General features: G+C 42.2%; 1 protein-coding gene and 1 long non-coding RNA gene across 18 annotated transcripts in view; one reads left to right on the top strand and one right to left on the bottom strand.

Moving 5' to 3' along the window:
- Positions 1-22899, top strand: part of bru1 (bruno 1) — a 48679-nt gene extending 25780 nt beyond the window's left edge. For 3 of the 17 annotated variants that reach the window (XM_022789192.2, XM_022789194.2, XM_022789197.2), the window contains exons 2-8: positions 9450-9640; positions 13698-13829; positions 14087-14454; positions 14692-14782; positions 15173-15286; positions 15825-16067; positions 16324-22899. In XM_022789192.2, the coding sequence (XP_022644927.1) occupies positions 9450-9640; positions 13698-13829; positions 14087-14454; positions 14692-14782; positions 15173-15286; positions 15825-16067; positions 16324-16691 (1507 nt within the window). In that variant the 3' untranslated portion in view covers positions 16692-22899. Of the gene's footprint in view, positions 1-327; positions 6535-8378; positions 8531-9449; positions 9641-13697; positions 13830-14086; positions 14455-14691; positions 14783-15172; positions 15287-15824; positions 16068-16323 lie in introns of those variants that run through there. The other 14 variants (XM_022789183.2, XM_086978299.1, XM_086978296.1 and 11 more) reach the window with 13 other exon arrangements.
- Positions 6839-16433, bottom strand: LOC147758343 (uncharacterized). Its single transcript, XR_015319736.1, has 3 exons — positions 16292-16433; positions 12669-16080; positions 6839-7299 (listed from the first exon to the last, which is right to left on the bottom strand). It is a non-coding gene; the product is annotated as an uncharacterized LOC147758343 (long non-coding RNA).
- Positions 22900-23651: the final 752 nt, after the last annotated feature.

Consider the following 23651-nt stretch of genomic DNA (forward strand, 5'->3'; position numbering starts at 1 on the left):
GGCTAATTCGTGTAATACTGCAGCATTGTAATGATAGGTAGTAACTTCAGATAAGTAAATAAGCAAAGTATCACGGAATGATGGAATTTTAATAGATTGAAATGTGCGATACATCGACATTACCGTTTGTAGCAATGTGCACTTTATTCAGGGTAATATTCATTCGAACTTTTCGTCTCATAACTTCTTGCCAACTTGTTCCGAGTCCATGTGTCCAGCGAAAAACATGTGACGACTCTTAACTGTCACAGTTTCCACTATATGTATCAATAGCACCGGTAACATGCATACGCCCCTAAGCGATTACGACTTTCGACTCTCTTCCAGGATCTATGTGGTTGCTACACTTGACAAGCTCTGCAAGCTTATCAAGAGAAAAAGAGAAAAGTACCAAAGAAGGCGTGCCTTGAAAAGGACCTTTCATCGGGATTGTATCGCACATGCTCATCGATATCGTCAAAAGCATATCTGTTCACTTGTGGCAATAGTCTTTGCTTGGTTCACCAATTTGGTCCAATTGATGTTTGCTTTTTCTGATGTTGTCTTATGCTTGCCTCTTTATTTTCCGTAAAATAGTACTTAATGTTGTCACTGAAAAGGAATTGATCGGAATCTTATCTTGCGATAAAGTCAATGGATCGCAGGGAAGCAATGTCAACAATCTAGTTGAATACGGTCCTTTAGTTTCCTAATAAAAAGCACATACATTGGTCTAATGAGATGTGTGTCAGTATAAAAATGTTTCACCATTATTCACAGTTTACTGTGATGTTCGTGATGAACAGCATCACTGCGGTTGTAATCAAGAACTAGGATCGGTTAGTGACGTGTATAGCTTATGTATATTATATATTCATACAGCGCATCAATGCAAAAAAGGCAAGTCTGAAAGACCCTTTGTTTATAATATAAAAATGCCTGACAATTGGAATAACATATGTCAGTATTATCCAGACAAGCTAGCTAGTCGTCAATGCATTTTTATCTGAGCGTCCGGATCTTTCTCTGCTCGAATAACTGTTTGATCCCGATCGCTTCGCGCTACCTCAAATTATCCAACAGGACATCGGTGTTTGTCGATAATCAACGTCGAACGCTTAATTTGGTAAACGTAAAAAACAACATCTATACAAACACACGTAGATCACCTGCTAAATTAAACTAGCCGTATTCGACAATCGTCGCGATCCTCTCTAATCCTCTGATTCGAATGGCGACCTGAAACTACTGCAATGACGCAGCCTTCACACGTGGCTAACTGCTCAGAGATTCGCAGCTACGATCAGAATTTTGCCAGTCGAAATTCTGACGACACGGGTTTAGAGATCAGGTTGCTTCTTGTTAAGTCATCTAGACCCTAAACGTTAGTTGGCGGCGCTTTAAAGTTTGTCGAACTTTCTGAGCCGATAGCAAAGTTGATTTTTTTTTATTAGCATTGTATTTTGAGTCAACCAAAGTAATATACAACATAATAGAATCGAACGAAAGAGCATTATCGCTAGAGCTGAAAGCGAAGGCTGCTCGCAGTTGTTCAGGTAATGCTGAACCATCATTTCCACGGCTTCTACAATGAGAAAATGACTTTCCAATACACCGTATGCATATATCCGGCAGGCGATCGCGGTGTTGATGTCGTTAACAGATACAGTCACCTCGATATCAGTAAGCAGCGATAGAAGTAAATAAAACTTATGAACGATTATCATAGTGATATTACTAATTGATATGATATGCGTCTATGAACTTGGTAACCATCAACGAGAAGTGCCTTTCGCGCGCAGTGTTCTACCTGTCACTTTACATCTACAATGGTTTGCTAAATACATTGGTTAAGCTACCAGTGTCTTAAACGCGTTTAAAAAGGCCACTAAAATAGGTCCGTCCTAGCTCTTCCATTGAGCGCACCGAACGACGATACGATTGACAGATCAAAGACAAGCTAGACGGTGCGCTAGCTTTATCTTGAAGACAAGGCTCAGATTACAGTACAAGAGCACTTGTACATACAGCATATTGGTAATCAGTCATAGCGCAATAGATCGACAGGACAAACCCACTCTGGTGAACAGTTCACCACATCTCTTACCCGCTCTGAGATGCTCGACGTGGCTCTGGGTCGCAGCAGTAAAAAAGGCGCGAACATTCAAGATAAAAGAAGCGTTTTTTCACAGCAAAAAAAAGTACCCGCTTTACCGTAGATGCGATCGATCGCCGATTTTTGTACATCATGATAACGATTACACAACAGGGGTCCCTAGTCTTGCTTTAGAGTCCGTAGTGTGCTCGCTTTCGAATCCGTTTCAGAATACTTGTTATTCGACGGCGCGTACGACACGCAAACGAGCCCCGATCTCGCTGTGTCTCTTTTACGAACTAACAGAATGGAAAGATCATGACAGCGCTGAATCTGTTTTCGCATTCACGCTGATGGGGCAATGACAGAAAAGTCGAAAGAGGGCCAAACAGGAAGGTGGGCGAGCGAGCGAGCGAGCGAGCGAGCGAGTACCAGTGAGAAAGAACGAGAGACCCCTGCGCGATAAGGAGGGTGACAGCAAACAACATGTTGACGCTTTCGGTGCATGTGAGCACTGCTTGGTGCACATTGTGCTTATCTTTATGATAAGCACCTGGAGAGTAAATAGTGTATTAGTCAAATAGACGATGACGATGTGTGGCTTCTGGGCCTCAGCATGGCTTTGTGCATGAGCTGGGCCGACTCATAACCAAATGTTTCCGACAGAGTCTGAAGGTCAAAGAGCGAAAAAGCTCCTGGACTCATTTCTGCATGCCCTGTGTGTATGACGGAATCGTTGTCTATAGCCTATGGATGTAATCATATTGTGTGTATCATTATCATACTCTATTGTGGAGTGGGACACTAAGCGGCAGAAAAAATGTAAAAAAAAATTCAAGTCATGTACTGCACGGTTTATTGCGAGCACCGCAAAAACGTTTACCTTATTGTTTACAAAAATCTTCTGACTATTTAATGAACAACGAAATATTGCTTAAGGTCAAACTTACCGACAGTTCGTGCACACTCGTACCGATCGTGCCGTACCCATAAAAAAAAACCATCAATTTTTTTACCAAAGTTTTTTTAATCAAAGCCAGATTTCCGATAGCGTTTTAGCTATGTGAAGTCCGATAATAACATTTAAATATGTGAACATCTACTTCACGAGCGGTCAAATTGACCCCCCAGTGCTAATTTTGCTGTCTCTCAGACACTCACATTTTATTTATTTTTAAGGTATAAAATAGTAAGAGAGATAATTTGGTGATTTTGTTCGCAACCAAATTTGCATCCGGTCTTCAGTAACATCTTTTTATTTTTAATGATGTGTCTCTCGTCGTCTATCACAACTTCTACTTAGAGACGTTCTTTTATTGCGTATATGTATCTCCACTGCATTAGAAAACTGGGAACTTCTGTCACGCTCATCATGTATGGCCATATACTATTAACGAGGTGTAATCGATCTTTCCAACGAAGGGTGGCATCGTTAAGTCGTCCTGTTTTTTGTTGGCGTTTTGCCATCGGCAAAGCTTGTCCTGCCACATAAAGTGTTCAATGGGTACGCTTTCTCAAATTGCCTGTATCATCTTCATGACCATATTATAGATTGTGTTCTACTCGACGTGCGCTATTAGCTTTGGCTAGGAAATGTGAGCCGGCACGTTTTGAATCAGCTATTTCACACTGGTGTATCCGATGTGCTATCGATGTTTGCATAGCAGACGGAACCCGTATAGGTGGTCATAGTAAAATGTCGATACTATCGTCGGCTTTTTCTTTACGGCCTTTTCGCGCAGCGTTAATTGTGCACCATATTGCAACAGTTTGCGCCCACTCGAAATTCGTTGCCATCCATTTGCATGCCGGTCATATATCAATATTGGAACGAGATCATATTTGCCTACGGCTCCTTGATCGCGCCTGATCGGAGTTCGTGTCTATTTGGCACTTGTTCGAGAAACGAGATCTATTGAATCGAATTAAAGTCTGCCGCTCAATCGATCAGTCAACCGGTCGAAACTCCCTGTGTATGTATACACAGTTTACGCTCCTGTTTGTGTGTGCGTGTACGTATCCATCTATGAACACTGTGCTTACTGTGGCGTCGCTCATTGGACGCCACTCGTTTTGTTGCCGCGGCATTGTGTACGGCTGACGCCTAGGCGCGCATTGTGCGAGGCTAGAATGCATTGAGGCATTCTTAACTACTTACAATTTGTGTGTTTATGTGTGCCTTCATACTGTTGTCTATAGCTACCAGCTTGTAATGACCTTCCGTTAATCTAAATGAGATATATAGTTTAGGCCTTCTGCGTTCAGCGCGCCGGAGTGGGATCGGTCCTTCTATCTCCTGGTCGGATTCGTCATCTACAGCGTCTTTATTGTATAATGCTATCTTCATAGGCGTTGTGTTAGACATATGCACTATTTCTACTGTAACGGCTTCCAGGTACTTGTATAAGTAGCGTTTCTATGGTAGTACTTAAATCTCGTCGCCTTTGTTGCTGTCACCGTAATCTTCTTCATCTTAAAGCGCCCCTTAATACCCTCTAGCAGGCTGAACAGGGACGGGCCATTAATTGGCTAGTGGATTCATTAGGTGCTGCAGTAAAGATGCGACAAGGTATTGCTTCCATTTGGCATCTAAGTCGAAGCCCTTGCCATCAGGTATTTTCCCGCAAACCTCGCCCCCCGGTATCGCTCTAACAAACTGCTATCGGTCGGCTATCATCAACATGTGTGAGAGAGACGTAAAGAATCTTTGTGTATTCGTACATGTATGTGCCTACGTGGCTGTAGGTGTTTAGGTGGTTTTTCAAGCTCGTCGAAATGTTAGTGCCGCTTCATTTCCTCATATCGTCATCATAAGCACTGTACATATATATGTATATGGTTTGAGCTTATGAATTGGTATCGGTTGCTTAAGCCGCAGATGCCGCTATAACAGCGGGAGAGGCAAGAACGTAGAGCTGGGGACAAAGAACAAGGGTGGATAGAGAAATAATCGTCGCGGGAGAATTGCTTGGGCAAGAAACCCGAGTGATTCGTAAAAAAGGAAAACTTAACATTCGTACAGGTTCGCTCATTAGACTGTTGGTATTTTCTTGATAGTTCTACATTATCCCACTCATTGGCTTGACATAGTCTCCTCCATTGTTGTCATGTGATTGCGATTCGGCTATAATCGACAGACAATGTGGTTGCTATTTACCCAATGGAGTCGATCCAGTTCAGCCAGAATTAACCGCTTTTTTCAATCGGTGACTTGTTTTAGTCTTCGTCAATTAACGTAAATTAGAAGTGCCCGTAATTGCAATGTTTAGCCGTTACTACCTAAGATAATGCAATAGATCAATGCTTGCGTGTGTGTGTGTGTGTGTGTCTGATGTCCGTCTGTGGCCATTGGTCATTGCATTGTACATTGAAGAACCTAAGCCACCAACCGGATTAGTCTCGTCCATGCATCAGCGTCAGGGTACAGCACGACCTAAGGCCACGACTGACAAGGAGAGGTGAACCAGGCGACGGAGACTGGTATTATGTCCTCTCGTTCCCCACCATGCGATTACAATGATTATCTCGCTTGGTTAACTGTAGGCGGCCGTTCACCGAGCAATCAGCGTGTGCAATAGATACATTGAATCATCGGCTTTGTGCGTTGAGAGTGCGTCGTTTCTATGTCCCGTCGCCATGTGCATAGGTGTTGAGAACCGCGCAAGCGATGGTACGATCGAGCACGAGTCAACAAATAATTATAAGGGTTGCTGTTGCATTGCGTACAACAGCTGGCATTAAGCCCCCAGCAGCAGCAACAGCTGCTTTAACGAGACCAACGGCCAGACGCCGACTGAAGTGGGCGTTTAAATTAGGCCGTAGAAAATTCATTGTGATCTCCTTGCAAGGGTGCATTCCGTTTTCATCCTTCCGGAAAGGAAATAACGCAATTGTGAAGGAGACCGACTTGACCTACTCGTCAACTTGTGAGATCGTGTTGGTTGCACTCAACGATTTCGCTCAAACGATTCAAGCGCTCACAAAACATTTAACAGTGAGGAAAGTACCCCGAGACAGTTCCGTGTGGTGATTTTCGCATCCTCGATCCCCACCCCTTGAGTAGTGTCCCATTGCGTCTGTCATTGTTATCATTGCCACCGTTGCGTGACTCACCATCTCAGTGTGTGTTTGTATGTGTGCGTGTGTATATATATATCGCTCTCAGACAGTGTTGTGACTCGTCGCTCGGGCTTGCCGATTGTGTGGGCTGTGTTCTGGCTTTTCGTAGAGTCCGCCACTGGCGTGGTGTATCTTCCTGCTCTTCGGCTGGCAGTATCTTCTTCTTCCGATTTCATCGATATTGTTCGGAGCGTGAGTCCAGCTATGAGTACCGCCCAGGCCATCGCCGACAGCGTGCCCTGCCAGCTGGCAAGACTCGATACATTAGCGACTACCCTTCTGCCGCCCGAAGGCTCAGCCTCGGCCACTTCTACCGAGCCTGAAAAACAAAAAGGAGACAGGTTCGTCCGCCAAATGATGTCCTTTTTTGTCATTTCCTTAAATACCTTAAATTCCCATCTACCCAGACCTTGGTTAACCTGCCCCGACCGTTATTAGCTTACGTAACCAAAGGCTTGTAGCCAATATAGTCAGGTTCGCCTTCAAAGTTACCTTTCTTAAATATGCTAGTTTGACGTCAATTTCTTATATCAACATCATAAATAAAAAAAATAGAAAAAATGTATATATATATATATATATATATATATATATATATATATATATATATACATGTTTTCTATGCTACAGAAGACTGCAGTAAAGAAAAACAGCAGGGTGACACTTTTCTAGAGAAACCGCCGACTTAAATGTAACTCACATATTACTTCCATCATTATTAATACTAATCTCAACAAGCACATGGTCCAGTATCTCTCCCGCATGTATCCGTTAGACTACTATGTTGGTTTTTGTGTTGAATATTGTCAGAGCTAGTTGAAGCTATTGGTTGAATTTTGTGATAAGCCACGGCTCTCGAGGCATTTTCATAACAAAGGAGTAAATGTTTAACCTTTTTTAAATGTCGGGTGTCCGTCAATCAACGCGACTAGCCAGCAGAAGCCTATATACCACTTATAGACATAAATCTCCGTTCATTTATGTCCTCTGTCTTCGTACACTCTTATAGACATCGCTCAAAGTTGTCCTCAGAACTGTTAGATTGTTTGAAATCTGGTCTGGATTCACTGAGTTTTTGATGCGATTTATAAGTTTATATACAAAAACTGAAATAAATAGAAAAAACATATTTCATTCGTTATTAATCTACAAGGATCGCCAAGAAATTTCAGCGCTCGATGGCAAATTTTCTGCACAATTATTTCATTATTAAATCGATTACATACAGCAAAAAATATTTCGTAAAATATAGACCTACTTTACTTACTTAACGTATATATAATATAATGCATATTGCCATATCGATGATGCAAAATACGTTATAATGCTGTACTATCTGCAAGAATATTGCCAAATAAAGGTCGTCACGACCAGAAAAAACAAAATACGAAAAAATACACCCCGTGACCGCGCATTATATGATCGTAGTATATAATCGTTGCTTCCCATTTTACCTCCCGTCCCAAAACTCAATCAGTCCCCCATTTGTTGGGTAAATGCTGGGTGTGTGCTATGCGTGCCATTCGTCCGTGTCCGATCTGTGTCCGCTCTTGAACGCTGCTGCCCAGTTTCTTTGTACAAGTCCGTCTATTTTTTACCATATTCTCAATATATATATATATATCAATATATATATATATATACATGTTTTTGTGAATCCCTTTATGGGATCTGTTCGCTAATCGGTTCGGTTCGAGCGTTTGAACGTCTGGTTGATGGTGATTGAACTGAGTGTTAACGCTGTCTCGCTGTCTCTCATGTGATCTTATCATGGTGAACTTCTTGCATACAGAAGCGTCAATTCGTTTGTTGTCCAGTAAATTGAACTAGTAAAAACTGAAGAAGCTCGTCGTGTTTACCGCGTAACTGTTTCCTTTTTTTTTTTTTTTTTTTTTTATATTTCTAATCAATTTATAGATATATATGATAAAAATGTGAATCTATAATAATTTCTACACGTTTCCGTCCAGCCATATCCATCTACGCGTTTAGCAGTTGCTTCAGATTGTCTACTGTAAAAAGGTAGAAACTAATTTATAAATTGTTGCAGTTAAACTATTCTGTAAGTGGGGAATTCACAGTTGTTTTTTACGGACTGTGTTCACGTGTCTTATCTGGGTTGGCCATTTTTCTTTGACCCGTTTCTATCATTACCGATTGTTGGTTTCGCCTTGTCTACGGACAGCAACGTGAATTCTCATGCGGATTTGCTGCTTCTCAGCGGCCAGATCGATACGGAGGAATTGGCAGCGCTCGTGCGCCAACAGCTACGGTACACACGAATATGAGCATTGGCACTCAGGTAACAGAAGCATGAGCGACGACGCAATGACCTAAGTGAGTGACTACTTGCATTCAAAAAGTTTTTTCGTCCTTGAATAAGGACGATGAAGACCTTCCCGAACTATTAAAGCTGAGAGACTCGACTGAGTTTTATCCGCAACTCACATTACTTTCAAATAAAAAAAAAACATTAGGCACTCTATTGAGCGGACATCGAGCTGAGTTAGAACGATTTAAATTTAGAAGGAAAATGCTTTAACACAAACGAAATCTCCATATAAAATGTCTTCTATTTATATTACTATATTTCTCTTATGAAGTTCTGTTTTAACACCAATACGTGCAACGACTATTTAAAATACTAATAGTTTTCTGGATTGCAAGTGTTCTAAGATATATTCGAGACACAGCTTAATGTTTTGTTATTATCTGAGAAAATATTAATGTCTTTTTTCTACTAAATGTATGCTAGTTCTATTAAATGTACTTCAAACGGTTATTTCACTAGCGTTTTAAATTTGGCTGCGAAATAGGCGTTTAAACGATATCAATCAATTGACCTAAAAGGTGTGAATCAAGTGTATACATCGGACACCTGGTTTTGCCATTTACATTATTTTTTGCCTTAAAAAGTATAATGTTTGACTTTGCTATATGTTCAGTTGTAATGATGTTGTCCATTCCGGTTAAATAAAACAAACAAAAAAAAATAGTTAAAACAGAATACTCTGTTTTTTCGCTATTAAGAATACATTGACTGCTGAATCGACCTTATTTTAAAGCCATCTTTCTCCTACTAAATAATCGTGTTAGAAGACTAGTTGCTTCTTTTCTATTTAACAAGCCGCTAGATCTGATGTATTTATCTAACCCTATTTGTTTTTTTATTGGTGCTGTTGTTTTTGTTGTTGTTGCTGCTACTGTGCATACCATTGGGGTATCACTGTCTCCTGCCCCTTGCGGTTGCCCATAGGGAGGAGATGAACTCTCCAGTTCAGCACCAGGAGGCTGCGCAACCACAGCCAGACGCCGATGCCATCAAGATGTTTGTCGGCCAAATCCCGCGCAGCTGGGATGAAAATGAGTTACGTAACCTGTTCGAAGATTTCGGGAAGGTACATTCGATCAACGTACTACGGGACAAGGCGACAGGTAACAGCCGAGGTAAGAATGTCCATCTTTGCAAGAACACGCCAGTGCACTCATCAAAATTCTATACGATTTTGAACAAAGTATTTTTTTGAAAAATAAGTTTTTTTAGCGAGGTTCATTAAAATTGCATACATTAATAGCAAGAAAGAGTATCATCCATCTTTCTATAAAGGGAACGCATTAATACGTTTTCTTTAGTTCCAACTTTGAGTTTCTCCAATTATAAGAAAAAGCACAATTTCGAAAAGCCATAGCTGAATAGCAAAGACAAAAACCAACGTCTTTTAAAAGCAGAACCATTATAAGCATCGCGTATTCGCACCTCACTGTATGCACGTTATCCCTACGTTGAAGTGACCAATGATTCCTTTTTCTAGCCTGTTCTATTGAGCCCTAGGCCGAGATATCAGTTATTTTACGAGCGTCGAATAGGGACTAGACAATTACTTTCTTTTCAAATTTATATATTACAATCATGATTTCGGGTGACTTTTGCTGTTCTGCTCTTGTTGCACCTTATGTTGTTATTATTAATACAGAAAGGCTCAATTGATGAAGTTCTCCTTAATAATTACGGATCTAACTTTCGTGAAAACCGAAGTGCTCTATCTGATCCTCATCCGTTACTAGTGATTCGTCAACAGCTTCAACGCATGTTGATCGCTCTCCTTGTAAAAGTTGCTCGCAGTCGCACTGAGCATATATGCGCTACCATACTCCACTGATAGCTCGTGTCCACTGATAGATCTTGCTGATGAAAACGCTTCCGGCTGCGCGTTGACTTCGAATCGTTGTCCGACAATAGACTAAAGGCCAGACTGCCCTTTATCGATGAGGGTTTCCTCTATCTTAATTTTCTGACTACTACCTTACATGACGACGCTGCGTACAGACTGACTGATGCACGCGCATGCATCGGACCCACAGACATGTGGATTTTCCTTCAGAGTGAGCTGGAGGAAGAAACGAAAAAGATGTGAAGAATGACAAGAGGAACAGGCACGACTTGAGTCGTTTTCGATTTGCAGATCCGCTGCAGTAGCAGCTCTCTGCACCGTCATAACCGCGCGTAAGGGCTTGTTCACGGCGCCCACATGCCACTATCCGCATCCAACTTTTTGCCAGAAGACAGTTCATATGATTCACGACTACTATGGTTAGTGCTGGTGTGTCAAAGGCTAGCTGGTGCTATAGAGATATTTGGTCACCGTTTGTCACTATTGCTGTTGATGGAAGAGCTCGGCCGTTCTTGCTAACGGGCGAACAGCAGTCACCTGACAGGTTGCTTTGCGCGAATGACACATAGGACAAAAACTGAGTCGCCGCGTCGACCTCACCAAGCACATACAAAAGAAATGAACCGACGGACGCGATAGCAAACTATTGTTGACCAAAGAGTGTAATGAAAATCAAAACGATACCAACAGCACTTGTCCAATAACTCCCCTATTGTAGGCCGATAGCTCTAGCTGCAACAGTAGCTCGCCGTGCCGATGGCGGCAGCTACCAAAACTGCTTGTCGTACCGAGACACTGTTTTGTGAGGAAGAGGAAGGTACGCAAAAAAATGTTTTACGTACGTTCAAGTATGCAACTTTCACAGAAGTCATACAGACTACGCGATTGCTACGGCTACCACCGTCTGCGGTATCGTCAATCATGGACCAAGACGAAACAGGAGACTGGAAGGGAAAACACACACATATAGAGCGAGAATTTCGCTGGCCAAGCTGTACCAAGATTAAACAAATCGTAGACACATGTGCATATCAGCCGGCAAACGGACTTGATATAGACAGATCCACCTGCCGACAGGTCAATCGGAATGGCTCGATCGAAGACGCACGACGGCATGTCTGGCCAGCAGCTGCATAACAATATCACTAGTATATATTTACAGTGACAGGGTACAGAGGAAGTAATCAAGAATCAACAGATGTTCTATTGTGAGGATGCTGTCAGGAAATAGATTTGATAGTGAGCTGCCAACGAACGAATACACAAGTTGCGACGGCTAAAAGGCGAGCTGACGTGAAGTTGTGCGATAGGAGAAACATAGCTTGTTTCGTTGATGATTATTTTGAAATATGTTGCTCGGGAAAAGAACGGTGGAGGGTGCGAGCAGACAAATAGTCGAACGTTACGTTGCTATCGGTAGCGTCAATGTCGAACTAAAGGCTCATACTGGAACACCTCAGCACCTGCTGACGCTGCGGACGTTGGTCTAGCTTAGCGCAGATACAGCAAGGGCGATTTTTCATCGATAAATCGCTGTTGTATAGTGTAAAATATTTTCTAAGGTCCACAACAAAAGTGTTTTTATTTACTTTCTATTCATATTGGGCTACTATAATGCAATAGCTCCCGGGGGAAAATGTATAGCAACAAATAATTGACATATTGGCGTAATGCATCAGCTTACTCGTACATGCATAGCACTTAGTTCACACCTACAAGCCGTCTTCGGCAATGTGCGTTGTCATCGATCCTATATAAAACTTGAAGTATTTTGCACAATTATTCACAGCTAAGTTCAGACGCATGTCTGCAAGCGTTCATTGAAATCGAGAACTTCTGTTCAGACAGGTCGGAATCACGTTATCGACTTCGGTAAAAGAGGAACAAAAAATAGTCAAATCTTTGTTGCACGACACCTATATCCGTCCCTATTTACCCTGTATTTGAAGTACTTATCAACATCTTTGTCGTTAATTGGAAACAAAGATGCTACTTTTTGCTAAAACTGAAGGGAACTTACTAGCGCATCACTCGACGGCCCTGCGTAAATAGCGACAATGCTTACACAAATATATCATTGAGTTACCAACTGATGCTTCTCTGAGCACAGGAGGGCGCCTCTTATGCTAGCGGAGCGAACAGAGTTCGTCGTTAGAGGTTGTTGTGATGCATGTCCATCAAAATAACAAACCGATAATATCTTAATTAATACTGCTGTACGCAGTGAAAGACAACCTATCACAGGGTTACTAAACACCGAGCAATTTTATATTGCAGCCCATGTAATTCTTCTTGAAGCTTACCTGCTACTTGTTTACTCGCAGTTTTAAGCGACAAACTAAAAAAGTTGTTCAATAACGAAACCGACTGACATTTTCACGCTGATAGAATAGAATAAGTCACATAGAATCACTGTTCTGTGTCGTTTCGTCATGCTAGTTTCTTCCATGGCTCGCTTCACAGAGCAGTACTGTCTCTGGAAGAAAGCAAGCAATTTCAGCCGCTTTCAGATCGGTAGCCGACAGCCACTTATGGACGTGGCGAGCGCCATTCCTAGCTTGAAGACATTGCATCGTTTGACCCATCTTTTTAGGCGCATTATTCGTATCTATTACTCGTACCGCAAACGACCGAGTTGATTCTCGGTCGTTTGCGGCATTCAACGATAAGATTATACTTCGGTGAGCGGCAGTGGCATGGAAACTTGCTGGTCTTATGCTGTAGATACGCTCGTTGTCAGAAATGCCTATGCGCCTATATTGTAGCTATTTTGTAGTCTCCTCCGCGAAAGGAAAGCTGGCTTCGTTATATGTCACCAAGACGATATAAGGTGTCTTCTTGTTTCGCTGCACGCTGTTATATTGGTCGACTGACGGTCTTCACTGAAGCCCTTTCCATCTGATCTTACGAAGCATTTGTGTCATATCGCGACAGTCATAACCGAAATAGCCAGGCTATTGTCAACACGGAATTCTGATGAAGCGGCTGGTTTTCTAATAAAACGCTGAAAAGTCGCTTCAGACGTCCTCTGTATTATCGTTGCATGACCACTGATATGCGGCCAGTATATCTTACAAGATATTAGGTACATGATTATGTATGTATGTATGTATGTACGTATGTATGTATGTCTATATCTGCTCAGGTTCTGACAATGCCAACGATCTTGAACCCAACGACACTACCACGTGAAAACACAACAATTCCGGACTTTCCACCACTGAATAACAGACTCACGCTTTCTGTGAAGATCAGACATAGTTTATCGATGTGATATATTTAGATGGAATAAATCACGTTTGTCCTCCTGGGTTTGGAATCAATGTTCACAGGCTGTTGTTTCGTGACGTTCTACACGCGCAAAGCTGCTCTCGACGCCCAGAACGAAATGCACAACATCAAAACACTGCCTGGCATGCACCACCCGATACAGATGAAGCCTGCAGACTCTGAGAACCGAAACGGTAAACCGGCATATTAATTAACTTCAGTCATCTAGGCGAAAGGCACTAAAACCTAGCTACGATGGAATAATTTTTCGGGCGGGCGCACCCTCCTGTATACGTTAGCCGACCTATACAGCTGAGCAATTATGTTCGCTGTGTTCAAAAACAATAGAACCGCGTGTTTTATTGAATAAAGGTTCTATCTAATGGTATTATTCTTTGACTGACTTTTACTGTTATTTATACTGCTGCGGTCCACCATCTTATCGGTCTAGAGCGCAAGCTGTTTATAGGTATGCTATCAAAGGAGTGCGGTGAGGCCGAGGTTCGCATGATGTTCTCTTCCTTTGGCACGATTGAGGAGTGTACAGTACTACGGGACAGTCAATCCCAATCGAAGGGGTGCGCATTCGTTACGTACTCGACGCGTCAATGCGCGATTAACGCCATCAAAGCAATGAACCATTCGCAAACAATGAAGGGATGCAGCAATCCGCTCGTCGTAAAATTCGCCGACACCCAAAAGGAGAAGGATCAAAAGAAACAGCAGCAAATGATCAATAGCTTATGGAATATGGCGAACATTGTCAACCTCTCGGCCGCTGCTCCAGCGGCGCATCAGCCACCAGCAACTGCCTACATGGTACGTTTGCTCGCAAAGCGGGTACTACAAACTCATGCGATTAGCGGGTAGGACACATTTGAACTTGGACACGGTGACGTTGATCGTGCTTGCATATCGACGTTATATGAACATAACTTAGAATTTTTACTTATAAAAATAAACGACGGGCCATTCAGAGATGTGCGGTTTCGTGTTGAGTTGTCGATGTTTCGTATGCAAAAATGAGTACTAAAAATACGTGTCATTCACTTACAGCCCCAGAATAGCTTTGGCGGTTTCGCGCAGGCCACAGCTGTACCGAACATTGCCCAGCTGGCAACGCTCGTTGCGGCTAACGGAGGAACTGGTGAGTAAATCCGTTTCTCATGACGAGAGCGAACGGATATGGTTCAGCTCTTTACGTTTACAATTCCCTATACTTTATGGGAGTCAACGAAAGCTAAATGTACATAAACACAGGAAAAAATGGAACAAATCATTGATAAATAGGTAAACACACTATACTGGACTAACTGGTGTGGGTCTAATTGAAGCTACACGATCCAGATCGTTGATCAGTTTAGTAAAATTTGTTTGATATCTGCTCCGTCTACATCCTATGCACGTCTTCGTTTGTTGGTGGAGAGGGACGCATGCTGAGGGCAGTGCTGTGGTAGCCGTAAACAAATGGGGATTGCAATTTGTTAGCTTGTTCTTGTTCTCTCTGGCGCGATGATTTGCGTCGGACTGGTTTCAGGGGTTTCCGGTGTAAGTCAATACTCGACCACGTCGCCCCAGCCAGCTTCAGTGGTATCGATAGCGGGGCATCCGGCTGCAACAGCGGCGGTCACCGCCAGTCCAGCCGGTGGAGGTAACCGTGGAACTAACCACTAACCTATTATGTATATAAAAATCAGTCCGTATGAGATAGTTCTGCGTTACACCTTTATGCTGCCTTCACATGGGTACTATTTATGAACCGAATTGATCCTCCATAGCAATAAACGGCTCACCGCTGGTGAGCCGTTATTCCTGCTAATGGCTTACGAACGTCTAACATTAGCAAATAATCGCAGCATTAGTCGTCGGAGCTGATCTTCTCAAATAATAGCATTCGCATGCGAAATAACACGGGCATTAAAAGAGTTCACTGTAGCTTTAAGCAGCTCACCCGTAAATTAACAGCATATATAGAAAAAAAAATAGACAAAATTAACAAATGTGTCGTTGCCTATTAAATAGCTGCGTCATTAGTGTTGTTGTTGCTGAGTGTTTTGGTAATAAAATATCAGCTCCTCGAATTCTACGTATAGCAAATAGCGTGTTCATCTTGTTTCAGCGCAAAAATAATAAATAGTTACATCGCGTAAAAATCCATATTATGATCATTAAAAACAACGTTCTTTCAGATGTTAACACAGCTGCCAACCTTCAATCAATCGCCGCATTAGCACAACTCGCTAACAGCCCAGCGGCTCAAACCGGTGGAGGCTTGAACCAGGTCGTTATGCAGAATCTAGCCTCAGCTCTTGCTTCTGCCGCAGCCCAAACGAATGGGTCTTCATCAGGGAATTCTTCCCTCTCCGGAGTATCTTCTTTGAGTCCGGTGTCATTAAATTCGCTCGCTAACGGCATGGCGAACCATCACCAAGGTAGCATCCGAATCTGTAGTATAAAGCGCTGTTTTATCAGTATCTAAAACTGCTAGCTGGCACTTCAAATTCTTTCGCCATCCAATCCCTCACTATATATATATATATATATATATATATCTATATAAATACTCTGAACGATATTGTAACGTCACCTTCAATATACAGAATATTCAAAAAAGTAAAATTTCCAGCGCTTTATCCTCTTATCCTAAACTGCTTACCATATCCAATGTATTGAAATGTCTGTTTGTAGATTTGGCTCAAACGTACCACCCCGCCACAGCAGTACCAGCTGCCTCATTTGTAAACCTGGCCATCCAAAACCCAGCCGGAAAGCAGGTCGAGGGGCCCGATGGCGCCAATCTCTTCATTTATCATTTACCACAAGAATTTGGCGACATGGACCTCGTGCAAACGTTCTTGCCTTTCGGACAGGTAATTTCGGCTAAGGTTTTCATCGACAAGCAGACCAATCTGTCCAAGTGTTTTGGCTTCGTTTCCTATGCCACACCTATCAGTGCCCAGGCAGCTATTCAGTCGATGAACGGTTTCCAGATCGGAGCAAAACGTCTCAAAGTGCAACTGAAACGCTCCAAAGATCAGGCGGGCACACCATATTAGCGCAACGTGGTCCTGTCAATGATGCCCGTCTTGTCACGGAACGTTTAAAAAGAAGGATGCCTGACCGCATACACTTGAGAGAGGCAAGACAAACTAATTACATTAAATAAACAAAAACACCCACCCCTGAGCAGTAGGTAAACAAGGAAACGACAAATCTTACCTTAGGCTACCTTTTTGTGGCTTCATGTTTTCTTGTGTTGAAAAAGTCGTCGAGTGGCGCCTGAAACCGGATTGTGGCTGAACAGCCTCGAGGGCTACGGGCTGTAAACGTTAGGTCAGGCCGTCTGAAATGTCCCTGGAGTCTGGAACGATTATGAAACATTATCGTTCAGGTGACCCTACTGAGGCATCCGTAAAAAAAAGTATTCGCAACGGACAAATAGGAAAACTTCGGGAAGTGTGTAGAAGTTTATGAACGGTTACGGCCTGTCTAAATAGAAAGAAGCGTTATTTTTGTCCTAAACATGTAATCGATTAAGTGTAAAGGTAGAAGATATTATTAGCTAAAACAAAACTGTTCGAAGGACCGACAAGCTCGTCAAAGCTGGATAATTTGATGTCAAGCAGCAAGGCCGATATGTCGAATAGAGTGAAGGCCAAATGCATGACCCTGTGATGGACAATCTGCAATGTGTATAGAAGAGAATAACTGAAAGGGAGATAAGTGGCTAAAATATATATATATATATATATATTATTTGATCACCGTGTGACACATGAAAAGCCTGAAACTACATACGCGCGTGCATAGCCAGATAGCATTTAGATATATCTATGTGCGTGCTGATACACGCCGTAAGGGCAACCGTGAATAGCTGAATTCGTCTGAACAATGCGATTGCGAGAGATCTGATAATTGGGATCGATTGCGTGGTTGATTAGTTACAAAATAAGAAGACTTGTATCTGTACCGAATATTCATGGAAACAGTGGTAAACACGAATGTAACGTATGGAGGCTATGAGTATGCTATGTTGAGCAACTGAGTGATTGGCAGAGTGCGTAGGCACTGAAAGGGCGAATGGAGATTTCAAAGGATATCAATGCTGATGATGATCCGATAGTAACTCGTCATGGTTATCGGGCGACTCCAGGCAACTAAAGCCTCCAGTACTGCCTTATTGCTGAGGGAAGGTACTTAAGGTTTGGTAAAAAAAAAAAAGCATAGTCTTTCATACATAGACGTACAGACAGCCTCGTTGGCACATTCAAAATGGTTGCATTGTCTGCGAAAACCAAGTTAACAGAGTCGTTTAAAAATAAGGCTGAAATCCACTTAGAAATAAATCCTGCGGTTTAAGCAGAGGGTATTTCTACACGAAGACGCAACACAGTCACGAAATAAATAGGACAGATACAATGACATTGAACAACGACCAGCTAAAACGTGGTTTCTATCAAAATACCAAGAGATCGGAAATAGACCCGGCAAAGAAATTATAGAAATGTCTATATATAATCTAAATTTACAGTCACCTGGTTTCACATGTAGATTCGATACTAGCATCGAACCCGAATACATACATAGTTAATAGATGCTCCTGATAAAAAAACAAGGTATGCCTTGTTATTTCGCTGTAGTCGCGACTCTATGAATATTGCTATAATAATACACAAATATAAGTATAACGAGTATAAAATATTAATAGTAAATAACATCTACTATAATGCTCAAAGGTAATATATTTATCTATAAGAATATACATATATATATATATATATATATATATATGGAGAGCAAACTAAAAAGGAGAACGCTGAAGGATTAAGCAGAAACAAATAGAAGAGACTTGTTGATGTACTGATATTACGTAGACGCGTATGCGGTATGTAAGAAGTGAACTCGACCGTAATAGAAACTAACATAGCACAAATCGACTTAACAACGAAATAAAAAGCACTAAAATTCCCGAAGTTTTTCTTGAGCCGGTGGCAACGAAAGCAGACGTGAAACACACAAGAGGGGCGTAAAGCCTTCATCCAAGCTGCAAAGGAAAATCGTAATGACCAAGTGTGCTAGTTCCATAGACAGGGACGAGATTTTTACATTGAATATATTAGGTATGACAGAGTACTGTAAATGATAAATATGCAGATGCGATACCGTAATTAATGAAGGAAAAACGCAGAGCAGTCCAGAAACGAGACACAGTAGATGTTACGATATGACAACGCGCAACAAAACTCGATAAAGCATTTTTTTTTTTCTTTTATTAGACTTGAGACAAACCTTAGTAGTCATCGAGAGAATGAACAAATAGAAAACGACTTCAACGATACAGAAGATGGTATTCGCTTCATCAGTTTCTGCTGAAAGTGAGATCCGCTCAGGATTTCGTCGCAGCTAACACACCGTACATTAGATAGAGCACAATTACTACTAATTAGAGACAACAGCAGTAATAACTGCTACTATTACAACAAAATATAACTATTCCGATAATACAGTAACCGAGCAGTAATAACTACCCGAAACTCCTCGAGTCCCTCCTCGCTCCCGCCTGGCCAAGTTCGCAATTCCCGCAGCAGAAATTCGTCACACATCTGGATAAACACGAAGAAACTGAACAAACGTGAGCAAAAAGCGAAATAAGAAAGCAAAGTGCACGATCAATGACGGATGACAGAGCAACATTATATATGAGGTAACAATTGTGATTCTGGAATGAATCGGAAGTCGATAACAAGACGTTAACTCTACAATAATCATGATAATAAATGCAAAGAACAAATTATGACAGAGAAATGACACACTGAAGTTCTCCAGAGGAAAGTGGAGAACAACAACAACCGATTCGCAGAATAGCATTCAACAAAACAGCATAATCAGCAAGACCAATTAAACTGCAATGGCGCGTAATCACAATGGTACTAGAAATGGTCGTAGAAAGAATAGCAGGTAACACAAAAATCAAAGTTACCGCGTGCAATAACAACAGCGAAAAATCAATCGAATGACAACAAATATCATATAATATTAATATTATATAATAAAAGTACAGATATACAATATGCATATGTAATACTACTACAGCAATGGAGCAGACGAAGTTCAGAAGTAGTGGTCAATGCAGGATTTCGAGAACAAGCCCAAAAAAACGAAAACAGCCCAGAGGCACAGCCACCATCTTGCGCCCAATGGATGTTGAACAGTATTAGAAACAAGGAGCCGACAGAGTGCGCCGGGGATGCGTTCAGCCGATCCGATAATATCACATGCCACCTTGCAGTTGCTGAGGAAAAGACTCATTCGTTTGCACGTTTTTCTTGAACGTGCTCTTTTCTAAATTATGCCTTAACTAACCAGCTAACGGACCCGTCATGTCCGCAAGCAGATGGAAAGTGGCCTGAAAACAAAATTAAGCACAAGGACGTAGTTGACGAAGCCGTGGCGAAAAAAGGATATGGCTAAATCGTCTACTCCACCTACACATCAACAAGCTACTCTGTTTGCCTATATAGGCGTGTCTATACCCGCATTCTGCGATGTTCAGCCGCACGTGTTGGCTCTTGAGACGGAGTAGCTCTTGCGCATGGCGCGACAAGAGTGATCCATAGTAAAAACGGGGGAACAGCTAGCAGCAAATTATTACTTCCCTCGCAGTAAACGAACTGGTAGAAGATTGAAGTTGACCAAAAGCAAACAATCCGTTCTCAGCAACAACTGTGCAAAAGGTGACAGCATGCGCGATATTATCGGGCCGTAGTCCGCGACGCTTGTTGCTATCTGCCGGCCGGTGGCCCTGAACAATGTCTGAACGGCCGTGGAGGTCATTTAACGCACCCCGGTGATACCCCACAAACCAATCTAGTCACGAACGAATCGAATTATGCTCACCTTTCCCATACCCCGTCCCGTTATTTTTATTTATGCGCGATCACGCGGTCTAAGCTTAGGCGGTTGGTTTCGATAATATTTATATCTATATAGCAATAGATTGATTTCTAAATCGAAGGAAAGGTTTGGCAAAGTAGCGGCTTAGCTTTTGTCCTCAGTGTTTTGGCCCCCATCGACGGACGGCATGTTTAGTATATCGTCCGTCGTAGCTGCAAACTACAGTCAGGCCCTTCTTTTTTCCAGCCTCAGCATTAGCGGACCGTCGTGTCAAGCAGTTCAGATTAGCCATGTATCAATCACCGAGAACAGAAGCTAATACTTAGCAAAAGAATAGCAACAACGACAGAAACTCTAGAAGACGATATGGACCAGACGAACAACAACAGTTACTTGCAACAGCGATAGCGTACATTATTTGTCCAAGTATGAGAGCATGAAGGCGACTTCGTGAAGTTGCCCGATCTCTCGTAAGAGGTTATTTGGCTCTTTTCTATACCGTCAGTAGTTATTTGGGCCTCGTGTCATTGCTAGCCTTCACGAGCTTCACGACGTTAAGACGCTTCTACGTAGTCTAACGGATAAACAGGACAACGATGCAAGTTGGACCCAGCCGTGGGTACCCGCAAATAGCCTAATAAATTCTAAGTAATTAATGTTAATAAGCATAAAAAGCATCATCATAAAAATCTGCCTTCAATATTTTGCTCGCCTTACGATCATTGTACGTGGGCCAACGCCAATAGCCCTATTATTTACAGTGTTTTTAGATAGACTTCATTATGTGCGTTTATATGAAACCGAGCTGTAAATTTTTTGCCATAGTCCATTTCATTCATAATAATTCATCTCGGAGTCGTACAGCTCGTGCAGGCCATGCGGTGCGCTACGTATCCGTCGTAGTATATTTATGATCATTCTTTCGTGTGATGGAAGCTCGTTCGTACTTGCGGCTTAATGATACTGTGTCGGTCACTGTCCTTTGGTGTTGCTGCGGCCACGTCGGCGACGTCGATTACGTCGGCTGTACCAGTACCGGGCAATTTTCCCGCACAGAAATTGGGAGCTCGGAACATTTAGCGTGCAGTTGTCGTGTTTCGGTCGCTGCAATTCTACGACGGTCGTCCATACGGCGACGCAGGGGTTGTCGGAGCCGGGGACGATACCGGAGGGATCCAGGCCAATTGGGTCACCCTAAAGGTTCGTCTTCTGTGGTGTGGGGTTTTGTATACGTATGAATGACGATTACTAATGTCTTCCCGTCACCGTTAGCGACCCAGGGACAATCTCGAGAAAAACCTTTTTGGAAGATTTCTGGGTCTGTTCGAAGGTGATGAGATTGGTGTGTTGTATGTGTGAATGTGATCACCTGTACACTTTGGACGGCGATTGAACGAACCGACAAACTAAACAAAAAATAACCTCTTACAAAACCTGATTTGAAGCGTTGCTAACCACCTGCAATTACTGGCGGTAACGGCCGCGAATCGTAACTCGCCGCTTCGCTATGTCGAATCATTCAGTTGAGTTGAGTTTTTCTCCGCTCAGCGGTCGAAGCAGTAGAAGCCGATAAATATCGCAGAGCCGCGCCATTTTTGAATGACTGCGTGCGTCAAACATCGATGTAACCATCAGGTCGTCTATCAGATGTCAGTCCTCCAGTACTGTCCAAGGCGTAATCCCTTATCCCATTTTATGCTTCAGCAGCAGCAGCAGCGGTGTGCGTCCATTAAGACAGCTTAGAGCTGTGCGTTCACGGCTGATATTGTGCAGCGATAATAAGCAAAAGCAAAACATCTCTGCATTGCAGCAGTTTTCCCTATTTTCTAATCCTTAAGCTATATTTAGAGTTTAGTGTAGTACCCGCAGTGTTTCTTCCTTCCATTTGCGTCGTCTGCACGTCGTCTGCTATACCTGCCGTCGGGGCTGAATGCCACGCCCATAGGGCATTCGTTCGGTGCGGACAGATACCTCATAGCATTGCTTCACCATGTACTGAGTGTGCCTGAGTGCACTGTCGACATGTCCTACAATAGGCGGTCTTCGCAGCAACGTGTGGACAGGGGTTTGCTCTCGATGAAGATTGCTGTCCTTGTGACGAAGTCTCAATAACCTCTCGACCCTCGAAATGTGTTTGTATGTCAACGATTGGTTGGCAGCGAAAAAATAAACCAGACGAGATGAGCCGATAACGCAGATGGATGGACGCATTACCGAGAGCGAGCCCGCCCCGTTTTTTTGTGTTACGGTCAGCGGCCGACGAAGGCCGTTAAATGAATTCTGTAATGTAACTAAGCGCTACGACTATTTATTCTATTTTGCATTAAGATAGTAACATAAATAAAAATTTATTTTTACAAAACAAAAATATGCAAATCGTGTGTTTATTTATAGAGCGGTTGGTAGATAGACTCAATGTGGGAAACTACATAGGTCGACTTATTTAATACAAACTCTTAGATCGGTCCAAAATTAGTGCTCTTTCAAATAATTTGATTGCTTAGGTGATCCAGATCTTATATTAAAGTATTATTAATATTAAATAAACTAGAAAAGCCTATTAAATATGATTTATGACATACACTTAAACTGCGCTTATACGTGATTACCATTTAGTTGTAGGGTTCCTTTAAGCGCAGATGTTTCAACGTAAATAAGTTTGGTAAGTTAAGTTTGAGTAGCCATGAGAAGTTCAACTTGAAACAGCTTGTCTTCATCACTTCTTCAATGATGTATTGCAGGATGAATTGTTATGTGTATGATTAGGTGAACTAAATGTAATAGTACACATTTTTATACATTTATTCTTTAGCTAAAATTATTAGGGTAAAGTTATGGTAGAAAACGTAGCCTTGTGGCTAAAACCAAGATAGAAAAAGGCTCAAAAGCTAAAGGTAGGTTTGAAGTTGTTGAAGAAAGTTACACATAAATAAACGATTTGAACTGATGTTTCAGTTCCCTGTTCCTTAGACTCCTTTGGGCTGCCTTTCTAAACTTCCGAAAATCCAGTTCTCCGGATTAACATTAAACCTACTTAAGCCTGACCGTTTGCAAATTTTCGTTAGTTGACGCCGTGGCTTGGACGGCCTAGTCTCTATTTGACGGAAATCAGCAGGGTCGTT

Source organism: Varroa destructor, unplaced genomic scaffold (assembly GCF_002443255.2).
Source record: "Varroa destructor unplaced genomic scaffold, Vdes_3.0 BEIS01000001.1, whole genome shotgun sequence".
In the NCBI taxonomy this organism is placed as follows: Eukaryota; Metazoa; Arthropoda; class Arachnida; order Mesostigmata; family Varroidae; genus Varroa; species Varroa destructor.